At 41.0% G+C, this 26,937-nt stretch overlaps 2 protein-coding genes across 5 annotated transcripts; both read right to left on the minus strand.

Annotated features, from left to right (window-relative positions):
- Positions 1–55: 55 nt before the first annotated feature.
- TSG101 (tumor susceptibility 101) lies at positions 56–14,116 on the minus strand. Its single transcript, XM_048948454.1, has 10 exons — positions 13,986–14,116; positions 12,116–12,200; positions 11,190–11,255; positions 10,673–10,836; positions 9,837–9,963; positions 8,499–8,562; positions 7,057–7,151; positions 3,141–3,343; positions 1,804–2,043; positions 56–749 (listed from the first exon to the last, which is right to left on the minus strand). Exons 1-10 carry the CDS (start codon positions 14,025–14,027, stop codon positions 660–662), a joined length of 1,176 nt encoding a protein of 391 aa, XP_048804411.1. The 5' UTR covers positions 14,028–14,116; the 3' UTR covers positions 56–659.
- UEVLD (UEV and lactate/malate dehyrogenase domains) lies at positions 12,116–25,887 on the minus strand. Of its 4 annotated transcripts, none has more exons than XR_007377698.1 (13): positions 25,825–25,880; positions 25,604–25,688; positions 25,076–25,138; positions 23,722–23,885; positions 22,916–23,051; positions 22,261–22,385; positions 21,747–21,852; positions 20,034–20,204; positions 18,941–19,114; positions 18,298–18,382; positions 17,547–17,670; positions 15,700–15,930; positions 12,116–12,200 (listed from the first exon to the last, which is right to left on the minus strand). XR_007377698.1 is itself a non-coding variant. In XM_048948431.1 (13 exons), exons 1-13 carry the CDS (start codon positions 25,864–25,866, stop codon positions 12,182–12,184), a joined length of 1,455 nt encoding a protein of 484 aa, XP_048804388.1. In that variant the 5' UTR covers positions 25,867–25,887; the 3' UTR covers positions 12,116–12,181. The 4 variants fall into 4 exon arrangements, 2 of the variants coding, with proteins under 2 accessions (XP_048804388.1, XP_048804390.1); XM_048948431.1 differs by having other exon boundaries at positions 15,770–15,930; positions 25,825–25,887; XR_007377699.1 differs by lacking the exon at positions 12,116–12,200 and having other exon boundaries at positions 15,818–15,930; positions 16,518–17,670.
- Positions 25,888–26,937: the final 1,050 nt, after the last annotated feature.

The raw sequence follows: 26,937 nt of genomic DNA on the forward strand, positions 1-26,937 counted from the left end.
TTCTTGGCCTTGGAGGCAGTACATCAACAAATGCAGAGGTCTTTGTTTTTCCTAGCATTCTTTTTCAGAAAAAACAACAACAAAACATTAAGGCTTCTAAGGTACTGTATGATACACTCTACAATGGCCATAACCTGAGGGTAGAACAAGGCAAGACATGAGAACCATTGCTAAGCTTACTTAGGAAAACAATCATTGGATGTCAGCAGCTACATCAAACAGCGGTGCCTTGAATTTTTGAGGTTTCCAGCTTTCATCTGTCATAAGGGAGTTTACTTACAAACTCCAGCTGTGAATTATTCTCAATCAGGACACTGGCACATCTTCCAGCTATCGTAAGTAAAGTGAAAGAATAGTTAAGCTGATACCACATGAGCTAGGGCTGTTTGTAAAGAAAGTGCATTCAACACAATTCTATAGAGGAAGAAAATATGCAACAAGTTTTATTCAGCTTAAGTCCACCAGCACAAAGATTACAGGAAATAGAAAGTGCATTAATAAAAGCTAGTATTTACCAAAAAGAAAATATATTATTGATTCAAAATATTTTACAGTTGAATGATGCAATAACTTATTCTGGGCACCTACTGATTAAGAGAAAGATCAAGAAAATGGCTGCTTCACAAGTAAATCTAACTTCCCAGTTAAAGTCTGAGAGTTTAGTAGAGATCACTGAGTCCAGCAGTCTTCCTTGCTTTCTGCATTAATGCTCTCAGCTGGAACTGCTTGCGAGACAGAAGACGTACATGCTGCAAAGAAATAATAAGAAGAGCTGGCTGGTAAAAATGGTAACTCTATAGCGATCCAAGTTTTGAAAGCATGACCCAATGAGATGTCTGTTTTGGGGGAATATTAAATGTGTTGGTTCATTAAATGGCTTTTTCTTGGCTTAGAATGACTTGCTACCATATACAATCACTATAGTGTATTTTTATAATTTTAATAATCAGATCCTCACATTCCTATCAGAGAAGTCATATGTATTCTAAGGTGAATCAAAAGACAAATACAATTCCCATAGTATCATTTCCTTTAATAGAAGCTAAACAGAATTAGCAAGCTACATAAAAACAAAGTATGTCTCTACTTAGGACGCCGTCCACTGAATGTTTAAAGCAAACCTAAGTGGAAATGAGGTGGAATCTCACCTGTTAGAAAGGGACCTGACTGGCAACTCTGGTTACCACTCTTGGCCAGGGGACCAAGTGAAGAGTGTTACACTTCGACACACTGATCCTTCCACATCCAATGGCTACACTAGTTACTAGGACATTTTATGAAGTTCTAGTCTCCATGTTAAGTGTTCTTAATAAATTCAGAAGTTCAAAATAGAAATAGATATGAAAGAAAACTCTAAGCATTAAGAAAAACAGAGAAAAGGAATAAGTGACCTAAGTTCTTTACTAAAGGTGCAAAACGCGTGGGCTTCACAAGAACAGCTCTTCTTTTTCTTCTGTGAGCCTAACACTCCAGTGCCTGCTGCAAGAATGGCATCAACACACTGCAAGTGGAAAGCTGACAGTTCTCTAGTCACCTTTAAGACTGGTTTCTCCACAATCAGTAGCTCAGACCAAAGGAAAGTGTATACTGACATTAATAGTAAATAACCTCTATATATCTATAATGCTTTTAAATTAGCCCATCCTAATCCTGATATTCTTTTGAGACTCATGTTTCAACCTATATGCACTTACTGTATTTCTTCAGCAAGGACATCATTAACATCAAAAAGCTGAACATAAGAGTTCAAAGTACTTACACACATTTAAAGTGCACATATTAAGAATATCTCAAGAAGCCTACCTTTAAAAAGACATCTAAATCTATCACTCCACGCCTCAATGCTTCCCCAAGATAAAAGATGGTGTCTTCAATTGCATTTTCCTCTGCATACAAGTTCAGGATCTGCTTGTAAAGTGGTGCTGTAGGAATGATAACTTCATCTATGTCGTTATTTTCTGATTGACTTTCCATTTTCTCCAAGGCAGAACTGAGCTCCTCATCCTTCTTTTTGAGAAGTTCGATGTTCTTGTCAACTTCAGCCTAAAAACATTGAAGATGTTTATTTCTGAACTCTCAAGAGCTGAATACCTGCTTCTGCCAAGATGACTTCAGAACTATGAAGAGTTTTAGAAACACTACTTGATTCTTTTTACTTCTATATTCACCTTCATCATGACTTTCGTAAAAGAACGAGCTAGCAACTTACAGATTTGAGATTCTACCATCGAAAAAGTAAATGCTCTTTTAGATTATAATGCCAATCTATTGCCATTTACCATTTTAAAGAAGGCATGCTAGCAGTCTGAGTATTTTGAAGATACCACATCAGGAAGAACGATGGTTTAAACTAACTAAAGTAATAAAAGCAAAGTGGAAAAAAAAGGGTTTCTTTTGAGGTGTATGTTTTGGAGCAAGAAGTCCTAACTGATTTAGTCATGTCTTATATGGAAGGCAGCTCGTACATTTTTGCCTTTTTGTCACATATCAACAGTTCTATTATGTCCCTCATTTCCCCAATTACACGCTGCATTTACTGTGGTCACATCATGGATTTACACGACACAATGGTACTTCCTGTTCTTTGTTCCTCATTCATAATTGCAAATAGTCACTTAAAAAAAAAAAAACACACAGAATTTGAACATGAAGCTGATTGTTTCAGAAACTGGTCATCAGTCCCAAAACCTTACCCCAAGCAGTAATGCAAGGAGCAGACACAGGATGTGGCAGTTAGGCCTTCATGAAAAAAACTCTGCAGCCATTTCTGAGCACGAGGAATAGCAAAGGTTCTTGTTTAGAAAAAATCTGAAGTTACAAAGGAAGCTGTGACTAAAATCAGTGTGTCTGCAGCATGACACTGAAATGTTCTCCATCACTACTGTCACGCACTATTAGCTAGAAAATGACAAAGTGAGTAAGTACTCCTATACCACTTATCATCTGGGGGGGGGAAAGCACTGATGCTGTTCCCCTGCTACAGTAACATTTCTAAGACATCAGACAGTGCATCTTAGGATCACTGGGATTTCCATCTTTCATCTGTCTAAACACATGCACCTCAATTTGGAAAGAAAATACACACTTCAAAAGCAATACACTCTCATGCTGATACAGATCAGCGTTTCAACTCAGCTTACCACTTCTTGATCCAGACGAGTTACCATCTCTTCCAGTTTCTGGTGTCCTTTCTTCAGGTCCTCTTCCGTGCGCTTCAAGGCATTGAGTTCAGCTTGAGCACGATCCATTTCTTCTTTCATCCGCCATCTCAGTTTATCACTGACTGCTGAAATAAGGGAAGCTCTAATGGTGTCTTCACTGATTGTTCCATCTCTGCTGGGTCCTGTGCAAGAAAATTCACCAGCACACAATTAACTCTCAGATCTGCACCAGCTTCAGTACAAAGCCAGTTTGGAAAGAGCAGTGTACACAAAACTTCAACAAGACCACACACCTCAGAGAATCCTTATAACATCCAAGGAATTTTTTGGATCTCCACTGCTGAACAGAACAAGACTGCATAAATCCATCTTTATTCCCTACGCCTCTTATATTATCCCTATATGCTTTCTAGCACACAAAGCTTACATAAAGCCATGTATTTGGGAAAATAAATCTATGCAACTAACAAGAGTTACTATGAGAAAATTTACATTGTGCTTACTAACCACCAATTTCTTCTGAAAATTAAGAAAGCATCACATGTTGACAATTACTAATGTTACTACTTCTTACATACAAATTGTACCAGCACATGTGTAATTTCTTAAAGCTAAAATGAACTACTACTGAGAAAAGAGACTGAATAAATAAAGTACTGCAAAGATAGGCTCGTGAAAATACAAATGGCACAAGAGTTGACCTGCTCTACAGTTCTGGCTTAAGCAGTTCAACCTGCTGCCAGTCAACATGACCATTTTTAGCATTTGGTCAAGTATCAGAATCAGCAGCAGAAGCTGTCAAACTGCACCACACGTATAAACTCAAGAATTTAGCACCACTACTTCTTATGGAAAGGAGTAAAGAACAGCATTTTGTGCACTGGCAAGTAAAACTTAAATCAAGCCAAACTTAAACCATGAGGGATAAAGAGTTCATTCACAGTTTAGGACTGTAACTGTAAGGCAGCCAATTGTAAACATACATCTTCCTAATCCAAACAAAAAGGTCTGATTTCACTTTAAGAACAGCATTAGCATGAATTCAGCTACTGTTTAATTTATCTAATGAATTATTCTCTATGCCAGAACCATCAATCAATTCTACTTCTTTTTGTCCTCCCCAGTCTCTCTCACTCGTGGATATTTTATGCAAAGTTCACTTCGTCATTAAAGCAGGACAGAAAAAAATCACAACACAACTAATGATTAAAGTTCACATGTAAGTGCCGACAGACCAGAAAAAGGTCTTTGCACATGGATCATCAGTTAGATTTTATATATCTTCCTAAAGAGCATGAACCCTTAGCATTTTCTGCCACTTCCATAATTAGTGCAGCTTGGGGAAGACTTTATGGCAGAGAGCCAGTAAATCCAGAGAGCACTGAAACCCTTAACCTTTACCAGGCAGAGTCTGGTTTCAGAACTGACCTTAGAGAATCAGACTCGTATCTGAATCAGATCATTAGTGGCACACAACCGAACTGAATGAGAAAAAAAACTATTTGAAAAAAATAATTTTAAAACTGAAGCAAGTCTGAGTATTTTTGTCCAACTCAAAATAAGCTCACTGAAGGAAACACTCCGGCACCATATATACAGCTTTGCAAGTTGTAGCTCCCTGTAAGCTCCCAATAAACTGGCACAGTAAACCATAGGGAAAAAAATATATATATCTGAATAGGAAAGAAACATTTGCAGTTTCAAGGAAAATAAGTTCACTGTAAATACACTGGATGACTATAGAGACATCTCCACATTTCATCTAGTGTGGGATAAACCACAGTCATGCACCTGCTACATCTTAGTTAGCTGCATCTAGTGAATCTGACTTGTGTTAAATTGCTACTACAAAATCTGGCATTACAACATGGTACCAGATGACCTAACAGAGGACTTCTGAAGTACTCTGTAATACCTGGCATATACTCCACCCCTCTTCATCTTCACTGAGAATGAAAAGGAAGAAAATAAATAAAATGTGACATCTATTTTAAATTAACTCTTTACACACAAAAGCAAAACAGGATTTGTTTTCAGAGAGAGACACTGTGGAAAGCCAACGTTCCCTAGAAAGGTTCCCAACACTTTTCTGTATGTCTGACAATGAGAGCCTGCATGGACTATCAATCCTCAAGGACCAAACGACCCCACAACAGTGAGCAATACTTGGCTTTCTTGTAGGTTGTGTGGTAGCCACAACTCATGTCAGAGTGGAAACGACAGCTGAAATGACTTTCAGAGAACGCTTCTGTAATACACAAATCTGAAAGAACATGGACATGAAGGATGGGATCAGGCACAAAAAATAAGAATGATCATTTCTTGTAGTTTCCAAATTCTGTAACACAACAATTCCTCAAGTATTGTTAAGAGTAAAACTAAAGCATTCCCCTTCCTTTGCCAATCTATGAGCTTGCTTTGTTCCCAAGGCAAACTAAAACTTCAAGGGGGAAGAGCATATATAAATAACTGGGAGTTCACACATGAAATTACAAACCTGTGAATATTCTTTTAAATTACAGAGCAAGAGATTATAAACACCTTATACTCTGAAAAAAGACACAAATGTCTGTGTCCTTACCATGCAACTGTTTCAAAAGAACTGTCCAATTGCAAAGTTATGCACCTTCCTACTAGAGAACACTTTCCAGTGGTTCCCTATCCATCACACATATCCATATTAGAAATGAGACAGAGCAGAATCACAGAACGGCCAGGGTTGGAGGGGACCTCAAGGATCATGAATCTCCAACCCCCGCCACATGCAGGGCCGCCAACCTCCACGTTTAATATTAGACCAGGCTGCCCAGGGCCCCATCCAACCTGGCCTTGAATGTCTCCAGGGATGGACGGGGCATCCACAACCTCTCTGGGCAGCCTGTTCCAGCACCTCACCACTCTCCTAGTAAAGAATTTTCCCCTGACATCCAACCTAAATCTTCCTTCCCTCTACTTAAAACCATTTCCCCTTGTCCTGCTGTTATCAACCCTTTCGAAGAGTTGATTCCCCTCCTGTTTGTAGGCTCCCTTTAGGTACTGAAAGGCAGCAATGAGGTCACCCCACTGCCTTCTTTTCTCCAGGCTGAACAAGCCCAGCTCCCTCAGCTTGTCCTCGTAGGGGAGGTGCTCCAGTCCCCTGATCATCTTTGTGGCCCCTCCTCTGGACCCTCTCCAACAGCTCCCTGTCTTTCTTGTACTGGGGGCTCCAGATCTGGATGCAGTACTCCAGATGGGGCCTCACAAGAGCAGAGTAGAGGGGGACAATCACCTCCTGGCCACCCCAGAAACAATGCTAGTGTATTTTGCTAGTACAGGATGACTGAGCAGCAGAATGGGAAAATATGAATCAATGCTCTTGGTTTCACTGCTGACAGGAGGTAAGAAGAAAGTAAAACAAGGAGCAACAGCAAAGAGGCAGAAAGCAATAGACCTAGGTAAAAGGCCTACCAAATATGCACTGAAAATCTCAGCTTCAGGACTTTCAAAATAAAGTATAAATAATGAGTAAATAAAGCAAGTCCCATAGACAATTAAGTGAAGACAAAAGCGTTTTAAAAGGAAGACAACAAAGAGCAGTACAGACAATCAAAAGTCACCTACAGTTTAAGAGTGAAAGGAAAAAAAAACCCTTCGGTTGCTTATATACACAGTTTTTCAACATATTCATAGAGCAGACAGTGCACTGCACATAATCAGGAATTTTATGGGTTCCTGAGTGAAAAAAATACGAAGAACATAAGTGTCACCCAGAAGAAGACATCTTCTTCCCCATTGAAAAAAAAAAAGTCAATATTTTGGAAGGCTGGATTTAAGAACAATAAATTCCTTTTCTCACTGGTGCTCTTTATGCATCAATTACAGTGGGAAGCTTTGCTTTGATGAAATAGTTACTCACCAACAGTAGTCACAGGGGGCTGAGAAGGATAGTATGGAACATTAGTGGTAGGTGGGAATGGAACACCAGCTGGGTAAGGATAGTTCGGGAAGCTGCTTTGACAAAGAAACACAGGCTGAAGTTATTTAATTACTAGTAAAACTTGATCCATGTCACCATGTTAAATATTTATTCATATCACGTTTAAACTACAGGCCGAATTACACTCTTTTCCTGTCCCCATTAACATCTCTCACAACTTGTAGTTCTGATACAATGTATGATCATATCATTTTAGCTGAAGCCCTACCTACTTATTTGCTGGTCAATCACGTAGATCATTCCAAATTCTCAACAGGCTGCCTTTCAATATCTAAACTGCCCTTCTAAAACCCAGAAGTACCCAAACCAAATTGTTTTAACTACAGACTGACAGAACATTCAATCTTAACAATTCTCAACATTATACGAAAATTTTACAGGAGACTTTGATTGAACTGCTTCAAGTAAAAGAGAACATGCTGCATGCAGAACACACCATGAGCACTTCCAATAGGTACACTTAGGAGGAAAATGTCTGCCACACGACCTCTCTTTTTCACTCCTTAAAGCATGCTCCCAGTGCTTACAGTTCCTTTGCTTTTCAATACCACAGTGTTATGTACTACAGCAACTCCTCATATTATCCTAACAGAATCAGGACATTAGGATGTCCATAATTAAATAAAAAGGTACAAACTAGAAAACAGGCAGCATTTATTTGTCAAGAAAGAATGCTATTTGCTAAGAAAGAACGCTAATATTGAGTGGCAGAGCTGATGCACAAGCTGCTCCTCTTCTAATCTCCAAAGAACACTGCAGAAAGCAACAGTTTATTTCAAACTATAATTGAAGTCACTACTATATTTCTGAGGAGTTAGTTCTCTTGGACTCATTTTCAGTTTTTAACCTCTATGAAACAAGACCTAGTACTGGCAAGAACAAAGCACATCAAGGTTCATCTTAATCCAGTCACTGCTTTGTTCAATTATTTGAGTTGCTCATGACCCAACCAATGCTATCAATGCTGTTAAGAAAAAAAAACAACAACAACTTTTAGGAATGTGTATCTTTCTACAGCATATAAGCACAACCACTTTATAAAACTAACTATGTAAGTGAATCAAGAGAACATGCAGGAATTAGGTAATCATTTTTCAAAATGTAATTGTTACCCAGCTGTATGATAACTGAAGTAAGCAACACTAAGAAAACGAAATCTTCCCAAACTTTCTCTTGGTCATTAACAAAGAGTTCAGTCCTCTCTTCTACACAAACAGCTATCATGACAATTACATGATAAACACCAAGATCCAAATCCATGGTAATAAATAAATAAATGGAACAGAAATAAGACTAGATGCTGTTCAGTGAAGCCCCCCATTATGTCAGCGATGATGAGAAGTCCTCAAAGTGGCTCTTACCTTGGGTTTGTAGTGCTTCCTGGTGGATAGGGAGATATTCCTGGCATGCCAGGCACGTAGGAAGCTAAATAAAATAATGATTTTATGTATTTCTGCTTTTCAGAATTTTACCACATACAAAGATCACACTAGTGAGAAGCATTATGCTGTGATACTATGCTTCAAAATACTGAACAATATTTATTAAGATATGAATTTGAAAGAGCAGTAACTGTACTGAGTGAAGTATGCCTGCTTAAGGAAGAGTATCTGCAGGAAGGGAACGCAAACAGGAGGCACGTAAAAGATGACAGACGTGACTCTGTTTTTAGATAATAGCTGAGAAAAATAAGATAACCTTCCCAATGAGCCACTGTTCTCTACTCTGCTCATTAAATAACAAGCACATTTAAGTAGCTTCAGAATAGACAAGGGTAACAGTCAGTTAGCTGTTTAACAACCCGATGTTATTCAGTGATTTCTTCCATTTAGAAATCTAAATAGTTCTAAAAAACTTTTACCAACAAACATGCCTTAGCAATTTTATGTTTCTTCTTAGAAAGCTGACAATTCTATTATAAAAACTGCATTTTCAATGTATTTATTGCTGATTAGTAGTAATTATAGGAGCATTACATCAAATACAGGTGTTTTTTTCCCCCCTTTTTCTTATTTTTGTTGAAGTCTCCCTAGCTATTTTCACCTTCTAAAACTGCAAATGATTCAGGGTTTTTATTTCTCAAAGTGCACCTAGAACTTAAGACAAACTGTTTATAAAATAGATTTTTAAAAAAGACTACACTAGTAAAACCAAGTAGCTATTAATCATGTAAAATCCAGAAACACTGTTTCTAAAGTTACTTCCAATACACCAGCCTTCACTGACTACAAAAGAACAAAGCAGTGATGTTTCAGCTGATGATCTCATCTTCCTTAAAGCACCATACAGGTCACAGTCCCCACCAAAACTATACTTGTAGTGACACCTGCTGTTCTTGGAAAACTCAACAGCTTGTTCATTGAATCACCTGGTGCTCTTACAACACCAGACAAGCCATAAAGCCCCACGCACTTACCTTTAGCCAATTATCTCTACCAGTCCCATTTAGTTACTCCTCTTTGGTCCCATTTGGTTATTTGTTTGTGGCTCTCCCTCGCCAATACAAGCATTAATTTTGCCCCCACCTCCACACAAATTCTTCCAGTAGTTCAAGTACAGCACAAGTGAACTACTTGTGAATATCCATCAATGTAGAAAGCCATTTTAGAATGATATTTATCAACCATTGAGGCAGAAAGCCTTTGGTACACACTCTGGAGAGTGAGGATTTGTATAAATCAGCAGCCCAGAGCACTTACTGGTTGGTGGGCCAGTTGCCTGGTACGGTGGGTAGCTGGCTGAAACAGTGGGCCGAGAAAAGACTGGAGGCTCCTCAGCAAACACCACAATCATAACTTGAATCAGTTCCAGCAGGTCTGACTGGGGCTGCAAGGATACACACATGGCAAGTTGGTGCCATCTGCTAACAGCTGGTTTTACTGACTGTAACAACAGAATGGGACCATTCCACACGCACACATATACATGTATTTATTGCTATTTATGCTACGCAAACGCTGAACTACCACTCACGTTTATTACATTTATTCCTCCCAATCACTTTTGATAGAACTAAGCCTATTCTACAGTTATGGCCCCGTCAGCACATTTCATCTTTTTAACTAAAATGTGAACTTTCAAAAATGTCTGAGGCCTGCACTGCTGGATTTAGTTATTAATACACTCAAAGCCCCAGCAAAGTCTACCTGAAGCAGTCATACAGCACTTCATCTTAATCTGAGATCAATTTCAGCCCTGAGATGCATTAAAGAATTTGTAGTTCACCTTCAGTAAACATTCTGGTCTCATAGTAAATATTCTTATCTTCAGGTCAGCTCCCTACTAGGCAAGGAAGCCTATGCTGCACTGTTCAATCAGACGGGCTGTCACTAAAGGCACAATTAACCAGACAACAAAACCCACAGCATTCTGAATGTTAAGATATTAAAAATAACAAGCAGTTGTTTCAAAGGAAAAAAATATCTGGATTAGTATCTCAGAAAAAGAGAGTTATGTTTCTTGTTACAGATGGTACAACTATCTGAAAAAAGAAATTAAAAGAGTAAATTAACAAGCTGAATTTCCCTCTACTTACGTATTTCCATTCATGCAGGTAAGGAAGGTATATCTTTCCATTAGCATCAACATGCTTCCCAGTTTTTATTGTCATTGAGCTAGTGGGTTTAACAAAACAGATTGGGGGATTGAAAGGGTAGGTGTCCAGCAGCCACAAGCAAATGGGGATATTGTATATGTTACCTAGAAAGATGATTTGGAAGATTTTAGGAGTGCTGTCCTTTTATATTCAGATGTTTAAAGCATACATAAAGTACCGAAAAGAGTACTGAAATATAAACAGAAATTAGAGAGCTGCACAAGCACAGAGCAGCAGTGATATGCACTACAGTTTGGTTCCATAACAAAACTAGAGACAAATATTTAAAATATGACACCATGACAAGTGAAAGCTTTCACAAAAATGGTGATCACTGAAGTAGTGTAACTGAAGCATTACGAATATACACAGCTTTTCACGTGATTCCGTACAATAAATATAACAAGCAATAAATATAACAAGCATAACAGTGACTATATTAATAATAAAGGCATACCTCTGTAAGGCACAGGAATGGTTCCACTGAGGCTCATCAGCTCTCTAGATGAACCGTCGTTAAAAACTGAAAGGGAGCAGAGGGCATTTTGAACACAAACCTATTTGCTGTGTCAATCTCTGTTCAGGTGATAGCCTGTCTACTTGTTAATGTACATTTTCAGAAGTCATGTGTGAACACACGTACACATACACAGATACACACTGTATCAACACAGCTTGAGAAGTTCTGCTCTTGCACATCTCCCTGGCAAATGGTTGCCTATAGTCAGATAACTCCTTATGAGTAACACATTCCTGAGAGATGGTTTACTAATTATTGACAAACTACCTTTACTGCAAATAAAACTGCTTCCTTCTTTACAGCTGAAGTAACACATGAATTTTCTCATTTCACCCTACCAACCAGCTGCTATTGGCTCTGTGCTCAAATCTTCCAAGGCAGCTTTGGAAGAGACAGGTAACAGAAATGAGCTTCTTGCTACAGCTCAATGCTATTCTTAATTCTTAATCTTCATTCAAACTTGCATACTTTAAAGCACTGTCACAACTGTTCATTTTTAGTGAAGTATTTACATTAATTTACAATACTTTTAAAACAGACAGAACTGTACATGTATCTTTGCATCACAGCAAATCTGAACTTGTAAGATATCAGCAATCTCCAGGGCTCTCAGCGATAGGACATATCTGAGTGACCAAATAAAAGCTGACGAGGTGGAAAAACATACCACCTCCTGGCACCTTTCTGTATTACTGAGTCTATTTCAGAAAATTAATGTCTGTTCCAGGAGAGTAGTGACATCAAAGTTCAAAAAGAACAACTTTAAATTCTAAATTCTAGCTTTAACTCCCTACTCTCCACAAAAACTATCAGATACATCTTATACAATGAAACTGATAAGAAGAACTTGCTCAAATCCTTACCATATGAATCCATAACAGGTTTGAGGTCCTTGTACTGAGAAATGACACTGTTTGTCTCCTGTATAGTTAGGTCTCTGTACTTATACTGGAAAACAAAAGAGAAAAGAAGTCATTAGAGCCTAAAGATGCAGTGTAAATTGCTTTTTGTTTCACAGAATAGCCTCTGTTTATGGAAGTTACCGATGGGCATTCTTCAGCACTCTTACTTTTGAGTGAGATTTTATTTTATTTTTTTTTTTTACATAATCAAACCAAACACTCCATTAACACCTTGAACAAGGTATTAGGATGTTTTTATTCTTAAATAAGAGTTCACAGATCAAGTTCTGGGGAAAGTTATCACATTTCATTCATATTCTGCCATAATCAACATTGCATTTTAAGCAAAGGCAAGCTTGGGACAAAGCATTTATCAGAAGTTAGTTACCAGCATCATGCAAGGCACACATTAGAAGAGACCATACTACAAACACTGGTTTCATCCCCTTACATTCATCTCAGCACAGACCTGAAGTCTCAGAACTATGACCCACAGACAAGAGGAGATGCTCCTGGCTAGCAGAGAGCTGTTTCACCACATGGTGTGGATCTTCACCCTTGTGGCCTTTCTTCTTGCTAATAACCACTAAAACCTAACAATGAAGCCCCCTGCCCACACTCAATGCATTTCCAAGGAAGACAACCATCAGGTGGCTCAAGGAAGGGATACTGTCTAGTCCACCAGCCGTGGTAGGAAGACAAAGGGCCCTGCACAAGGTGATGCCTGATACCCAACACTGCTTGCACTGCAAACAAAACAAATGAATTCTAACACTCTCCAAGAGCAGAGGAATGTAGATCATTACAAGACAATCTTTTTCTGGGTTCATTTAGCCAATAACTGAGATGTATAAGAAATGTTAAAACCTCTTTGGAAAGAGCAACACCCTGGTGACTTCTATAAAGATAACTACAATTGATTCATTTAAACACAGTTTTTTTCCTCCTGAAGCCTCAGACAGCAAACACACCTTCCCCATTTTACCTATCAGGAAACAGAGCAGAGAGTCGAAGCTGTCCGGGATCAGCCAACAGGCAAATGCTGATATTTGTGTTCACTCAGAGTAAGGCCTTTTGCTGTATCACACACACACGGATTCCTATAGGAAGTACCACCAAGCTTCCCTCAATAGAACAGAGCATGTAACTACTCGTGGAAAATGAAGGCAAGTGGTGAAATAGTAACTTCGTTTTTCCATCAGGTGCAAAAAGTTCCCCCCCCTTTTCACTGAGCTGACAGGAAGCCAGATGCCACTTGTGGTTTAAGAAGGGCACGAGGTGGAGTGGGAAGAGAAGGCACAGCACTGCCTTACCTCCTTATGGCATGTCGCACCTCAGCCACTCCTTTAGGGAAGCCGGGTGAGTACAAAGACGCACACCTGCTTACCCCACGTTTGCGATCAGCATTCAGTCTCCAGCCGATGACAGAAGGACCAAGTGGAGGAAAGGACCTCCAACCGCGAGCAGCCCTTAGCCTGCCACAGCTCGCTTTTGGGCGGTACCAACAATACGACTGAACGGTAAGAAAGCAAACGCCCCCAAGCCAAAGCCACGGCTCCTCGCAGCTACCCGGCCACAGGGATTTTGTTTTCAATCTGCTGGACGAGGCCCGGTTTCCAGCTGACTAACACCGTACCGCTACCGCACGGCTCGCACCGCCTCGATGACCAGCAGCCATTTACCTCACCGCGAGTTTTGTTTCCTCAAACGTCACCCATTAGAAAACAACACCCCCCTCCGCCGCCCCGCCGCAGCCCGTGCCCGCACTCCGCCTCCCGGCCGCGTCCGGCGGAGAGGGAAGGGCCTCTCGAGGCGCCAGGCCGCCGCCTACCTTGGCGAGCATTTTCTTCAGCTGGCTCTCCGAGAACGCCATGGCGGCAGCTGCCGCCCGCCCCCCCAACGCAGGCAGCGCCGCGAGCCCGCTTCCGCCTGGCACTGATGGCACTTCCGGGCGGGAACAGCGCCGCCCGGCAGCACGGCGCGGTACGACTACGGCCCTGCCCGCATGGGGCAGCGCCCCCTCTGGAGGCGGGACGAAGTGCCGGCTGCTGCTGCTGCCAGCTCGTCAGTGATTAAAAAAGGGCGTGCGGCATTTGGGGATGAAAACCATTACCTAGAATCCCCAACACGAACACCTGGACTGTTCACGCTGGGATAACAAACGGAGGGAAATAAACACACAAACAAACTCAAGTCCGGCCCCAGCACTGGGCACTTGTTTAATGTAGTGTTTAAGTCACACAGCTGCTGTTAGCACCCATTCTGCCCCACCAGAAAGGAAACTTTAGCATTCACTGAAAACCCACCTGAATTACCCAATTACTATATATGTATATAGTAATATATATATTATATATATAATTACACTATTTTTATCAATATAAAATCTTGGTTTATGCAGCGCTGGCTCTTTGTAGATACAAGTGGAAGGCAGGAAGGAATAATCTTTGGCTCTGAGAAGTATTCTACTTGTTCTCTGGAGGTTCCATTGCTATTTCAGAAGCCGTAGTTCAGCACACGCCCAGGGAATGACAGGCTGATGCTGCACATAGCAGCAGAGACACCCATGCTGCTCTGGTTCTGCAGCCCGATGCTCATCTATACCTGGGCTGAATGCAGTCTGCTCTCTCACCAGTGCAACCACACCAGAGTTTAGAACACAGAAAGCTCCTCACCTTAAAAAAAAAAACGTGCTTTTTCATCTAAGAATTTGCATCTTTTTCCATCGTGTCTTTGGCCTTCCTGCAGAAGGATACAGATCCTGTTGCCTCCTCAAGGAGCTACCCTCTCCTCCTCAGTCGGGCAGCAAGTAGCTTTGGATCAGAGCTTGAACTCCAGCCACCTCCATGCTGCCCAATGGGCAGACCTCATTCCCTGCCTGGTGCCCATTCCCACTTCTCCTTTCAGGAAGGGCACCCATTCTGCTGCTGCACGGGACATACCAACACCTGCAGATACTTTCGTGCTCTGAACACCCTTAGAAAATAAGAGCTAACAAGTCACCCAATGACAGAGACTCAGATATCAGTAAATATACAACAGAAATTCATACGCAATACTTCATGCTTTCACATTTTCTTTCCCCATAGTAATATGCAAGAATAGAGTCCATTGACATTAGACTGCCTGCAATAGGTTGCTGCCCTGCAACCATATTCTGGGCAAGCCCATACCAGCCCTCAGAAACCAGGAGGAGCTCTTGTTGGCTCTGCACACCAGAGCTTCCAAGGTGCTGGATAAGTTCTTGTCCTAGGCTGTGTCCTAATGAGGTGCACAGTGCTATGAAAAACCCAAGAATCAAGCCATCATTAGCAGCAAAAACAAAACAGAATACAAAGAAAAAGAACCAGGCAAATGTTACCTGATCTTAGACAAAGTATTCTTGCACTTCACTCTGCCCATTTTGGCTACCGAAAGTGCACTTTTCAAGTGGGACATTCCTACCGGGCAGTGCAGTATTAAATTATTTCAACCAACAGTAAGTAAGGAAAACACTTTTGAAAGCAAGTTAAAAAAATTTGTTTTGCATAGAAAAACGTACGCACCAAGCAACCCTTCCTGCCTAGCAAAGCTTCAACTTGTGTGAGCAGATGCTGTAGCTTCCTTTGTGCTTACAGTTTCAGCTGCTGCTGAAGGTCATGAATCGATCCTGCACTGCTTTGCAGTTTCTCTTGTACCAGCGGATCTTCTTCTAGTGTGATCGTTTCAATTACTCCACTGGTTCCAAGAACACATGGAAGGCTTAAGAATACTTCACTGTTTATACTGCAAAATCCCTAAAACACACAAAGAACACTGTCACACAAACACATATTTCTGCTCTGTTCTTACCTGAAAAGCACGAAGTAACTTTCTTAATTTTAACTAAGCAAGGACACTTCTTCACATGGCATGACTTTGTAAATCTCCAATTATTTTAGATTCTGTGCAACAGATTACAGCAACAGTAAAGTATTACTGCACAGGTAAAAAAAACTTTGGTGCCACAAGAATTATTTCCCAATGCAAAAAATATCAGACCTCTGCAATGCAGGCAAAGCTTATTCTACAAGATACAGTTTAAACAGTTTTCTGGGTAGAGCAAGCAGTGTTACTTTTTGTACGATCAGTTCTCCTGAGACTGAGCAAAATGATTGTTACAATACAGCCAAACAAAATCATCCAAGGAAAAATTTTCAAATATTGATCATGTATTCATTCTATAGAGACTTTCCCAAAGTTACATCACTATAATTCACTAACAATATTGTCACACTATAATGGGATGATAATAGCAGGGTGGCAAAGACTTTGGCTACAGCAAATGAAAACGAGCCCAAATGCAGCACCATGGATACAGAAAGGAGGGAAAAGAGCTGCTTACCTTTGGAAGGCCTCAGGTAGGCAGGAATCTCCAGCAAGAGATGCCCTCCCCTGCAGAGCCAACCCTTCAAAGAGGTCTGGGAAGGGGCAGATCCTGGCTCCACCCCTTCTGGTCACTCAGACACACTGCATACACATGAGCTCCCCTGGGTTGGCCCTGCCTTCCCACCAGGTGCTCAATCACTGCTTCAAACTGTGACTTAGCATTTCCACTACAAGTACAGGTTTTGTTTCTTTATAGGAGCTGTATGTGAAATTTTACATTCTGTAGTTACTCTACAGTTTAAGAGACGTGGCATTCCTCTACTTTTGTGTTTCATTTGTAGACAATTACAAACTTGACTTGAAAAAATGATGAAATTAGCAGTATATCTGTTATAATTGATACAGTAAGAAGAGTTTTGCGCTCCATTTCCCTGCACTGAGAACCGTGAGGGGCATAGAAGCAGCCAATAATGGTTTCTATAACTTTTTTCCCTCCTCTGAAATGCCTTAAAACTTTAGTGAAGCCTCTTTGGATGAACTTAAAACTGTGGGCTAAACCTTGTATGACATTACATGTACCTTAATCATCTAAAGAATGCAAAAGCAGATAAACCTTTCAAAGCTGGTCAAATAAAGTACTGGCAGGAAATGCATTTGATACTTTCCTAAGTGATACTGAACTCTTTTGGCCCCTGGAAAAATATACACCGAACACTTGGAAACTGTGACGCATTTCTCTTCATTTGCCAAACTGAGCTGCTCCTGGGGAGCTGGTCAGCAAACATGAACACATTTTCCCCCAAATGCTTCTATTTGTTTTGAAAACAATCTACTTCCAATGTTGGTTTCAGGTTAACGCAACAACTGATCTGTACTTCATCTGGACTGGAATTAAAAAACTCCTGTTGGAAGACAGCAGTAACCATAATGCTACTTCCAAACAGCTGCTTTATGCAGCAGGTCTGTGCTGATACAAATTAACTATCACATCCAATGTAAATCACACCACTGTAGTGGCAACCAGAAGATATTAATAACACATTACCTTCGCAAGAGTGGATACAGAATGAACCTTCCTTTTATCTTTCAGGATACTGTCAGTTAAATCAGCAACTGAGAGCCCAACAGACCAGGATCTCTGACCTTTTCCCTTGAGAACTTCCACAGCTCTAAATAAACCAGGAAAAGGGGAAACATAGAATGTTTAGATTTTAATTAATCCTGTTTTGATTCATATGTTGAAACCTTATAGACAGGTAAGCCTACATAAGAACATGATTCTTCATTCTGAAAAATTACATAAGAAAATAATGAACTGCTAAAAGAATGTCTTCATATATATTTTACCCAGAGTAGTAACAATTCTTTTTTCTGGCTAATTAAATCATGTAAATTGATCCAAATTTCTCCCTAGCTTTGAAGTTTATTGCTTTCACACAGTCTCTGAGAAGTGTGTTAGAAAGCTTGCCTCTCTTTTTCTTTTCAATGCATGCAATCTGTAATTGAACTGGCAACTCTGAAACTCTGGTGTATCTTCCACAAAGCTCATCATCTCATCCTTAGGGATCACTGTGGGCAAAATATCATTTAAAGCAGAAGAACATCAAGTGTATACGCTTGCATGGAAATGAATGACACACACACCTATGGGCTCCAGGAAACTCAATGTGTGAACATTTTACAGCAAACTTCCTCCTGTTTGTGAGGAACTGAGGAAAAGAAAACAAAAAAAACCAAAAAACTGCAAACCAAGTGTTAAAGCATGAAGAAAAATGTGAAAGTTATTATAGAGTTACCTGTTAGCCACCTTTTCCCTGGAGTCATGAGCAGCAATTGTTTCTGTTTCATTTAGAACTGACTTAGAGCTGGTCCATGATGGTACTGGACAGAAACAAACACAGCATTAAGTGTACACCTAAGCAGCAACTAAAATAAGGATGAAAAAGGCTGGGGAGAGATTAAAAAAAGGATATTAATTAATTAAAAAGGAAGCTTCCAAACCTCCCTTTCCTCATAACAAGCCAAATGTAGGGTCTCTAGATTGCAGAAATAAAATGATAGCAGCACTCTTCCCAAGACACTTGCTTAAAAATGAATTGCTATGCAAAAAATGTCACATCAGCAGTAGCCTAACATATCTTACACCACACTTCCTTCCTCTTTCAATACCTCTAATCTGCATTGCTGCACCAAAACCAAAATATTTGAGGTTATATACGTATATTTTTTTAAACAGTGACAAATGCAAAACACTTTTGCAACAACTCCAGGCCTACAGGCTTGGGCACAGACCAGAATCTTATTCTTTAGAACCACTATTAGTGAAAATCACTACCCTGCTCATTACTACCTTTAGTACGTTTTTCAATCACTCTGTCATTAATACCATTAGTTAAGTACTGTCGGGACATTAAATACTCATAATGAGTATCACTTTACCTTTGTCTTCCCCTTGTTCACCAACAATCCAAGCATCTTTTCCCAGCGTCTCTGCTTGCAAAAGCTTTGTGAGTATGTACTGAAATCTCTCAGTATCCAGATTGCCACCTACTCCAATAACTCTGCTTTTGGGAAATGCGCTCAGCTTCCATGATACATATGTCATAATTTCAACTATATGCGAAAGAGAAAAGATGTTGACAATAAAGGATCGATCAAAATTCAGCCCATTTGCAAACTGTTAGTCAGAGTTACGTAACTCCAGAGCAACTCATTTACTTTAGAAAAGGAAAAAGCATTTTTTGAGAATATTTCAGTTTATTTAAACCAAAACAGCAAGTCAGATGGGGAGATGACGGAGGAAACTCACAGCCCACATGAAGTTTTCAGAGAAGTCAAGTGAAACCTCAGGATGAGTCACTATGCTTCCCTTCACCACAAATCTCACATACTTCTAAATTTAATGCACTCAGTGGTTCCCCTCCCCGATCCCCATTTGGCAAGAACTCTTTTCCCCATTTTCACAGGTCTAAAATATAAGAAGGCTAAGAAGCACCTGAAAAACAGAAAAGGGCTAAGGATGCCTTCAGCCTGTTTAAAGGACAGATAGGTTCACGTGTACTTCTCTTGTAAGAGCATTTTTGCTTTTCTCTTTTCATAGTATTACTGAGCACACAGATTTAGACTTTTCCTTAAAATATAGCTGCAATATAGTCCATGAGTTTCATCACAGAACACACAACACATACACACATGCATCTACCCTTACTGCACAGGAGAAATGTAAAAAAACACTCACAGCTGACAAGACAACAGTCAGTGGTTGCTAATCTTGTAGATACAGTGACATTTAAGCTACATACAGAAATATGCAGAAATACATACCTTTCAAACAAATCAAAGTACACTATTTTCTTTTATCTTGGTAACAGTTAAAAAAACACTGTGTCCTGCTCAGTGCTGTAAAGGAAAACATCTTTCAGAGTAGCAAGAATTTCTGACTAAGAGTGCATATTCGACAGTAATGTGTTTTTTAAACAGCCCAAAGAGAAGCCATCACAGGGACAGAACATCAGGTGAAGGGCCAACACACCTGGCTGAGAAGCAACAAGCAGCACGGAGTTCTGACTGTAGTGCGATATTGCTGGGATAATTCCTCGGAACAAATCCACATTGCTCTGTATGACATCCAGGTATGTCTGAGCATTACCCAGAGAGTTCACTGTAAGCACCACAACTTTTGAATCAGTTGAAGTTGAAAAATCTGAAAATATAAAGAAAATGTGTTTTACGAACGTGTGTAATTGTATCGAGTGCAAAACCAAAACACTACTCTAAATGCTGAACTGCAACATCCAATTTAAGTTGAGGATTCTTTCCTTCCTATCTTGCCTCCAGCTCCCTGTCTGCAACATGGAGCACTTCTGCAGCACCTGTAAACAGCTCTCCCACAGAGCTAGTTTTCCCACCTTCTAGTTGACAGACAGAAGAGAATGAAGCTTGGCCAAGATGACAGAGCACAGATCAGAAAACAGTTCTGACACAAGTTTCCCATCTTAATTTTCTCAGCAAGGGAGCAAAAAATACATTTACAGAAAAGATCCTTCATTTTTACTCCAACTTCTCCAACTTAAAAAAGAAAGGCAGAGACTTCATTTCAACAACATAGGAGCTTGCTATATCACAGCTACATATAAATATTTAATACGTAATGACAAAAACATAAACAGAAATTTGTGCCATGGTTACACAAGGAGAGCTTAGGAAAAGAATGCACAAGCATCACAATTTGCAAGATAAGATCAAAGGACGTAGAACCCGCAGTGCCAGGTGGAAACTGAACAATCAAGTAGAATACCTGGTGGAATGGGAAACTGAGATAAACTACGTTAGAGGCCCATGAAAGCCTCACTTCTTGTCTTGCAGAAGGTCTGAAGCATGAAAAAGCACCGTGGACAAACAAGAAGTGAGGATGAAAAAGGTCATTCTATTCGCTTCCATCTTCTATTGTAGAAGAGCTTTTTTTACCATCTCAGCCTCTGCAACTAAGCTTATCAAGGACTGTACTCATCACCACTAAGTATGGGGACATGATTATTGATTCTGCTGAACTGTACACTAGCAGCTAATTGACAACCAGCTCACAGAATCATCTGGTCTGGAACAGACCTTCAAGACCACGAGGTCCAGCCATCCATCCGACCCAGAGTCCCATCACGAAAACATGTCCCTTAGTGACACATCCACATGTCTTTTGAACGCTTCCAGGGATGGGTTAAGAATTAATTTATTGAATACATAATGATAATGATTAAGAATTAACCACTGGTCATAAACTGATGTTTAACAAACATCAGTTGAGGAAGGTAGTACTTTGAAACTCACATTATTTATCAGTCTTTCCAACACTGCTGTCAGGGCTAGGTCTAACTCCCTACATACATACCTCTCCTCACCTTGCCCACTGCAGCAGTGACACTGATGCACTAGATTGTTTTTCTACATTTCTGCATGTGTCCAAATTCAGAAAAAGCCTTTTAACCCAGAAGCAGGCTCAGATACTTCTAACTCTATCAACAACAAAGCCTGAAACAGAAGCATTTCAAGCTTTACTGAGTCCTCCCTTACCAGTTTTTCCACAGGAAGATACAAAAAAGCAAGAAGCTATGAAAAGATAACACCCTTTTAGAAACATGCCTTGTATACTAGAGCTTCTATAGCACCCAGGGTGCCCCGTTCTCACTGAGACAAACACAGGCACACACACTACAGCATCAGCTCCCACTCTAGCAATGACAGCCAGCACCTTTGCTGATCTCTACGTTTGGCAAAGCAAAGATCTCCAAATCCATGGTTCCTCCTTTTGCTGCACCTTCAGAAAGATCCAGAAGAACCACCTTGTCAGCAACACCCTATATGAGTAAAAACAATACAGATCAACAATAAAACCTAACTTGTTCCTGCCAGTGGTGGGGAACTATAAAAATATATTTCTCCAGTTCAAAACAGTGTTTGTTGCACTGTGTGTACAGTAAGTTCCAACAAGCTACAGCTTAGGCAATGAACTCTTAATTATGGATTTTCATAATAAGAGCATTCCTAGTTTATCTGTCTGTATTTACAAAAGCAGAATGAGAAAGCATAGCAGAAACTAACACTTCTGTGTGTCCATAAATTAACAGGACAGAAGAAGCAAATGATATAGGCAGTGGCAACAACGTTAAAAGTGCTGAGCTACTTCTGTATCAGACACTAAGAACTAGACTGGAAGGCCCTGTATTAATTAATCAGGTGTACAGTGACTTACATTAATTACATACCTTTGCTGCAACCGCCAGCACACATGCAATGCCGAGATCTCCAGCTCCAACCACAGTCACTTTGTTAAAGCACCCTCCGTTTTTCACTCCACCCATTTTACTCTTTGATTTTATGTCAGTCTCTCCTATAGTTAAAAGGGAAACACAAACTTAAGTGCTGATCCATACTACATCAATACAGCTACTGATGCTTTACAAAGGGTCGCATCACAAAACACAAACCTCTTCAAAACAGTGGTCAAGTCCGATAACGCAACAATTCTCATACAATTCATGGAGATTTGTAACAGAAATATGAAGATTAATTGGACATATGTATTGCATGCACAAAGATTCAGTTACTAACATTAGGTAGGCTTTTATGTCAGGAGGAAGTTCTTTACAGAGAGAGTGGTGAGATGCTGAACAGGCTGCCCAGAGAGGCTGTGGATGCCCCGTCCCTGGAGGTGTTCAAGGCCAGGTTGGATGGGGCCCTGGGCAGCCCGGTCTGGTATTAAAAGTGGAGGTTGGTGGCCCTGCATGTGATGAGGGGGAGTGGGCATTCACGATCCTTGAGGTCCCTTCCAACCCTGGCCATTCTGTGATCCTTATGATATCAAGTAATAAATAAAACATACGTTGCCTTAGAACTACAAATATATGAAGACATCTGCACCTTCAGTAATCCTTGCGATGTAGGAGAGAAGTTCTGATTGCCTGTCTGCATCAGAAGATGACAGTGAATACAAAGGCAGCTCCTCCTCAAATTTTGCAATCATTTCCTTGATTAATCCAATGATAGTTGATTTAGGCTGAAATATAGGAAGAAGACAAAACTGTTGAGGAGCTCTTTCATATCGTTTGGTACTTGGAGCAAACACACTGTCAAGTCAGTAGAAGTTAAAGCAATAAAAGCAATTCCCATCCATGGGAATTTCTATAATAATCAGGAAAAATACCTCTCATCATTTTTAGAAAACCAGCTTTCAGTAAATCACCACCGTGGGCCTGACAGTTGCATTTAAGTACGTTATCTAGATGGAGAACATAAAATCATTTAGAAACAGCAGTGGGTTTTCAATCTCCATCCATTCATAATGTTATAGTCAGAAGAGACATCCCCAAAAGATAGGAATTTCTGTGGAACTTAACTGGAGATACTCCGTTTGTCAGGTATGCTATTCATTATTCACTGCAATATGGGGGAAAAGAGCCAAAAGGCCCAAAAGTAACAGAGACAATCCCCCTATTTTTTTCCCAGCTGAAAAGAGTTTTCCTTACGATCACCTATAATCTTCCTTGTAAACCCTTTGGATGGGCTGAAAGCTGTAATTTTATGAGGTGTAATATCACTTCTCTTAGCATAAGCATTCCATATTTAACAAGCAATGCAAAATACAAAAAGCTCCAACCAGACCCACTGCTCTGCACTGCTCTCCATGTAGCATTGTGCATTATTCCCAGACATCTCCCTCCTCTTACATGGCTCCAGTTCTGCAGATAGGGCAAATAAATCCTGCCGTGAGCATCCACATGCTTCCCCACTGCAATGCCCATGTTGGCAGTCGGCTTCAGGAAGCAAATGGGAGGAGCAAAGGGATGAGAGTCCAAAATCCACAGACGAATGGGTATATTATAGGAGTTACCTGTTCAATGTAAACCAAAAGCCATTACAAGCTTCCGCACTGAGAAGAAACGCCAAGAAACAGGTCTGTGTGCATTTCATAATAACAAAGAGAAAAGAAGCCAGACAAATAAATGTCCTGATTTGCACTTAAAGCATTTATGTCACTTAGGCTGGTTGACAAAAGCAGACTTGTCTGAATCATCTTGGAGCATCACCGATTAGTTGTAATTAACACAGGAATTTTTCCTCTTGTTGTTTTTCCACTGGCATTTTATCAGCCAACATGACCAGTTCTATAGGCAAATAAACTTCTTGCTGCAATCTTTTATTTATTTTTATTTTTTAAGAACTCACGATAACCGATACAAAGAGGGATCTATTAAGAGCTTTAACTCAGCTTCAAAGGCTTTAAGTTCAGAAATAAATACTTATTAGTTCTTTTTAAGCACTCTCCATACACGTGTAGGGCTTTCAAAATTCAAGCAATCTCCATTGGAACCAAAATGTTTGACTACACTGTCTCACGCTACGTGACTTTTTTAAAATAAAGTGTTTACTTGACTTGAATCATAGAATGGCTTGAGTTGGAAGAAACCTTAAAAGTTGCCTGGTCCAACTCCTCTGCAATGACCAGAGACACCTACACTACATCAGCTGCTCAGAGCCCCATCCTGCCTGACCTTGACCTGTCTCATAGCACCTTATTTCAGTATCTATATGTACATAAAGAATAGAAATGGCTTCTGCCAATTCAGGCAAAATCCTAAGCCACTTTTAATGAAGAAGCAGTTCAAAGAGCAGCACAGGTTATACCAAATCCCCAAAGGCACAATTTGCAGACCTGTATTCACATTCTCGAGTATTTGATCCTAGCGTGTGTAAATTAGCCCTGAGCACACCCAAAATGAGAAAGGATGCCTCATCTCATACATGTAAGCTTAGCACAGCCTCATCTAATAATTCAGAGGCATAGCTGGCATGTTGGAATCTGCCGTTCCACTTCATTTACAGCACATTTAGGAGCAAGCTTAATTCCCACTAGTTGCTGGAAATGAGGTGCAGCACCCTCCCTTCTCCCCTTTTCTCCAGCCTGACTCCCAGAGGAGAAAGGCCACTGCTGCCACTTCAGCCATGCCTCTTTCTCAGGCTCTCCACAGTGTGTCGCTGGGATGCACAGCAGGTAAGGAAACCGTACACAGCAACTCCTACCATATTTCACTGGGACAGTGCCACTGAAATTCAGGAGGTCTTTCTGGGATCCATCCTTGAAGGCTGAAATTAAAACAAACAAACAATCCTAATGCAGAATGACAACAATACACTCCTAATCACAGAACCATAGAATGGCCTGGGTTGAAAAGGACCACAATGATCATCTAGTTCCAACCCCCTGCTATGTGCAGAGTCGCCAACCAGCAGACCAGGCTGCCCAGAGCCACATCCAGCCTGGCCTTGAATGCCTCCAGGGATGGGGCATCCACAGCCTCCTTGGGCAACCTGTTCCAGGGATTCACCACCCTCTGTGTGAAAAACTTCCTCCTAAAATCTAACCTAAACCTCCCTTGCCTCAGTTTAAGACCATTCCCCCTTATCCAAATGTGTCCCTAGAAACCAGAAGCATCACTCTTGGCACAGACAGTACAGAATCCCACCCTGCCCCGCAGTCACTGGTGTTTCCCCACAGAGCCGGGCAGGCAAGAGCCCACTCTCCCCTCAGAGTAGCGCATCCCTCCTTACTGTAAGTGTTCATGGAGAAGGAGAAGTTCGGGTGCGCCCTGCTGACAGCCGTCACTTCCTCTACGGTCAGGTCTCTGAACTTGTACTGGGAGCGGGAGACAAAAACCCAGACAGAAACGTTTCGTCTCGGCGGCCCCGCCTTCCCCTTTCGCTTTTCCCAACCGAGGACCGCCGTAGCGCCGTGCCGAACCCCTCCCGGCCCCGCGCGCCCCGTCCCGCACCTTGCCCAGCTGCTTCCGCAGCGCCTCCGCCGAGAACGCCATGGCCGCGGCCTCCCAGGCGGCCCCGCGCCTCCAGCCCGCCCCACCCCGTCCCGCCTTCTCCAGGCGCCGTGCGCGTTACGCGGCCCTGGAGCTCGTGGGTTTTGCTGGAAAGCCGAAGGTTCGCAATACGCCGTTGGTAGCGACTCACCTCCAGGCTGAGGGGCTCGGCTACAGCTGCTGGCTGTTTTCTTTGGGACTTGATAGAAAACGTGGCCAGTTATCAGAGGAAATAAGCTGTGTTTTCTCACGTGCTAAGAGAGGGTAAAATGAAGTGAGGAGCTCCTGCAACGCGGAGCACACAGCTTGCCAGTTCTACTCGGTGCTACACAAGAGGAAAATAGCATCTCCTCTGTCTTGCAATGGCATCCTTTAAGTCTGACCCTTGGCTTAGCCTTGGGCATTCTGTATCTTTGTGCTAGCTCAGAGCACAGAGTTCTTGAGAACGTGAAACTACCCAATAAATTATTTCAGATAATTCCCCACATCAGAAAAAAAAACCATGCAGTAACACAAGCGGTCTGAATTAGGAGTAATGGAAGAGGAATTGCAAGTTACACATATTACGTGCTTTGTGCAAAATGTACGCTTCTGGAATGGACCCGAGTGAACTCTTGCAGATACTGAAGGTCCCAAAATAAATAAAGACCAAGGGGTGGGAGCAAAAGTTTCCTCACCAAACCCATCACGTTGGCTTTGGCTCTGGCAATATCACAGGTAAAACATTTAGCTCGCTGTCCACCTCTGTCATCGCCTAAGAGATGGTAGACAAATGCCTTTCCTCAACTTAGGAACACGGAGAAACTGAGATGTTGCATTCAAAATATAAAAAAACTTAATGAAATGGGAAAAGGATATACATAAAAAAGACCCTTACAAAGAACTGGACAGAGAAAATCTCCAAAGCAAATAAATCACCAGTTCAAGAAAGCCATTTAGCAGCTAACCTAACAGAGGTTAGGACCAAACCAGGGATACATTTCATTACCTCAGCAACCTCCTGTGTTTGATTTCATTCTACTCAGTACATTAAGCATGGTAGTTGAAGGTTTTTTGGATCCCCAGATGTGTGGA

The sequence above is a fragment of the Lagopus muta genome, chromosome 6 (genome assembly GCF_023343835.1).
Source record: "Lagopus muta isolate bLagMut1 chromosome 6, bLagMut1 primary, whole genome shotgun sequence".
In the NCBI taxonomy this organism is placed as follows: Eukaryota; Metazoa; Chordata; class Aves; order Galliformes; family Phasianidae; genus Lagopus; species Lagopus muta.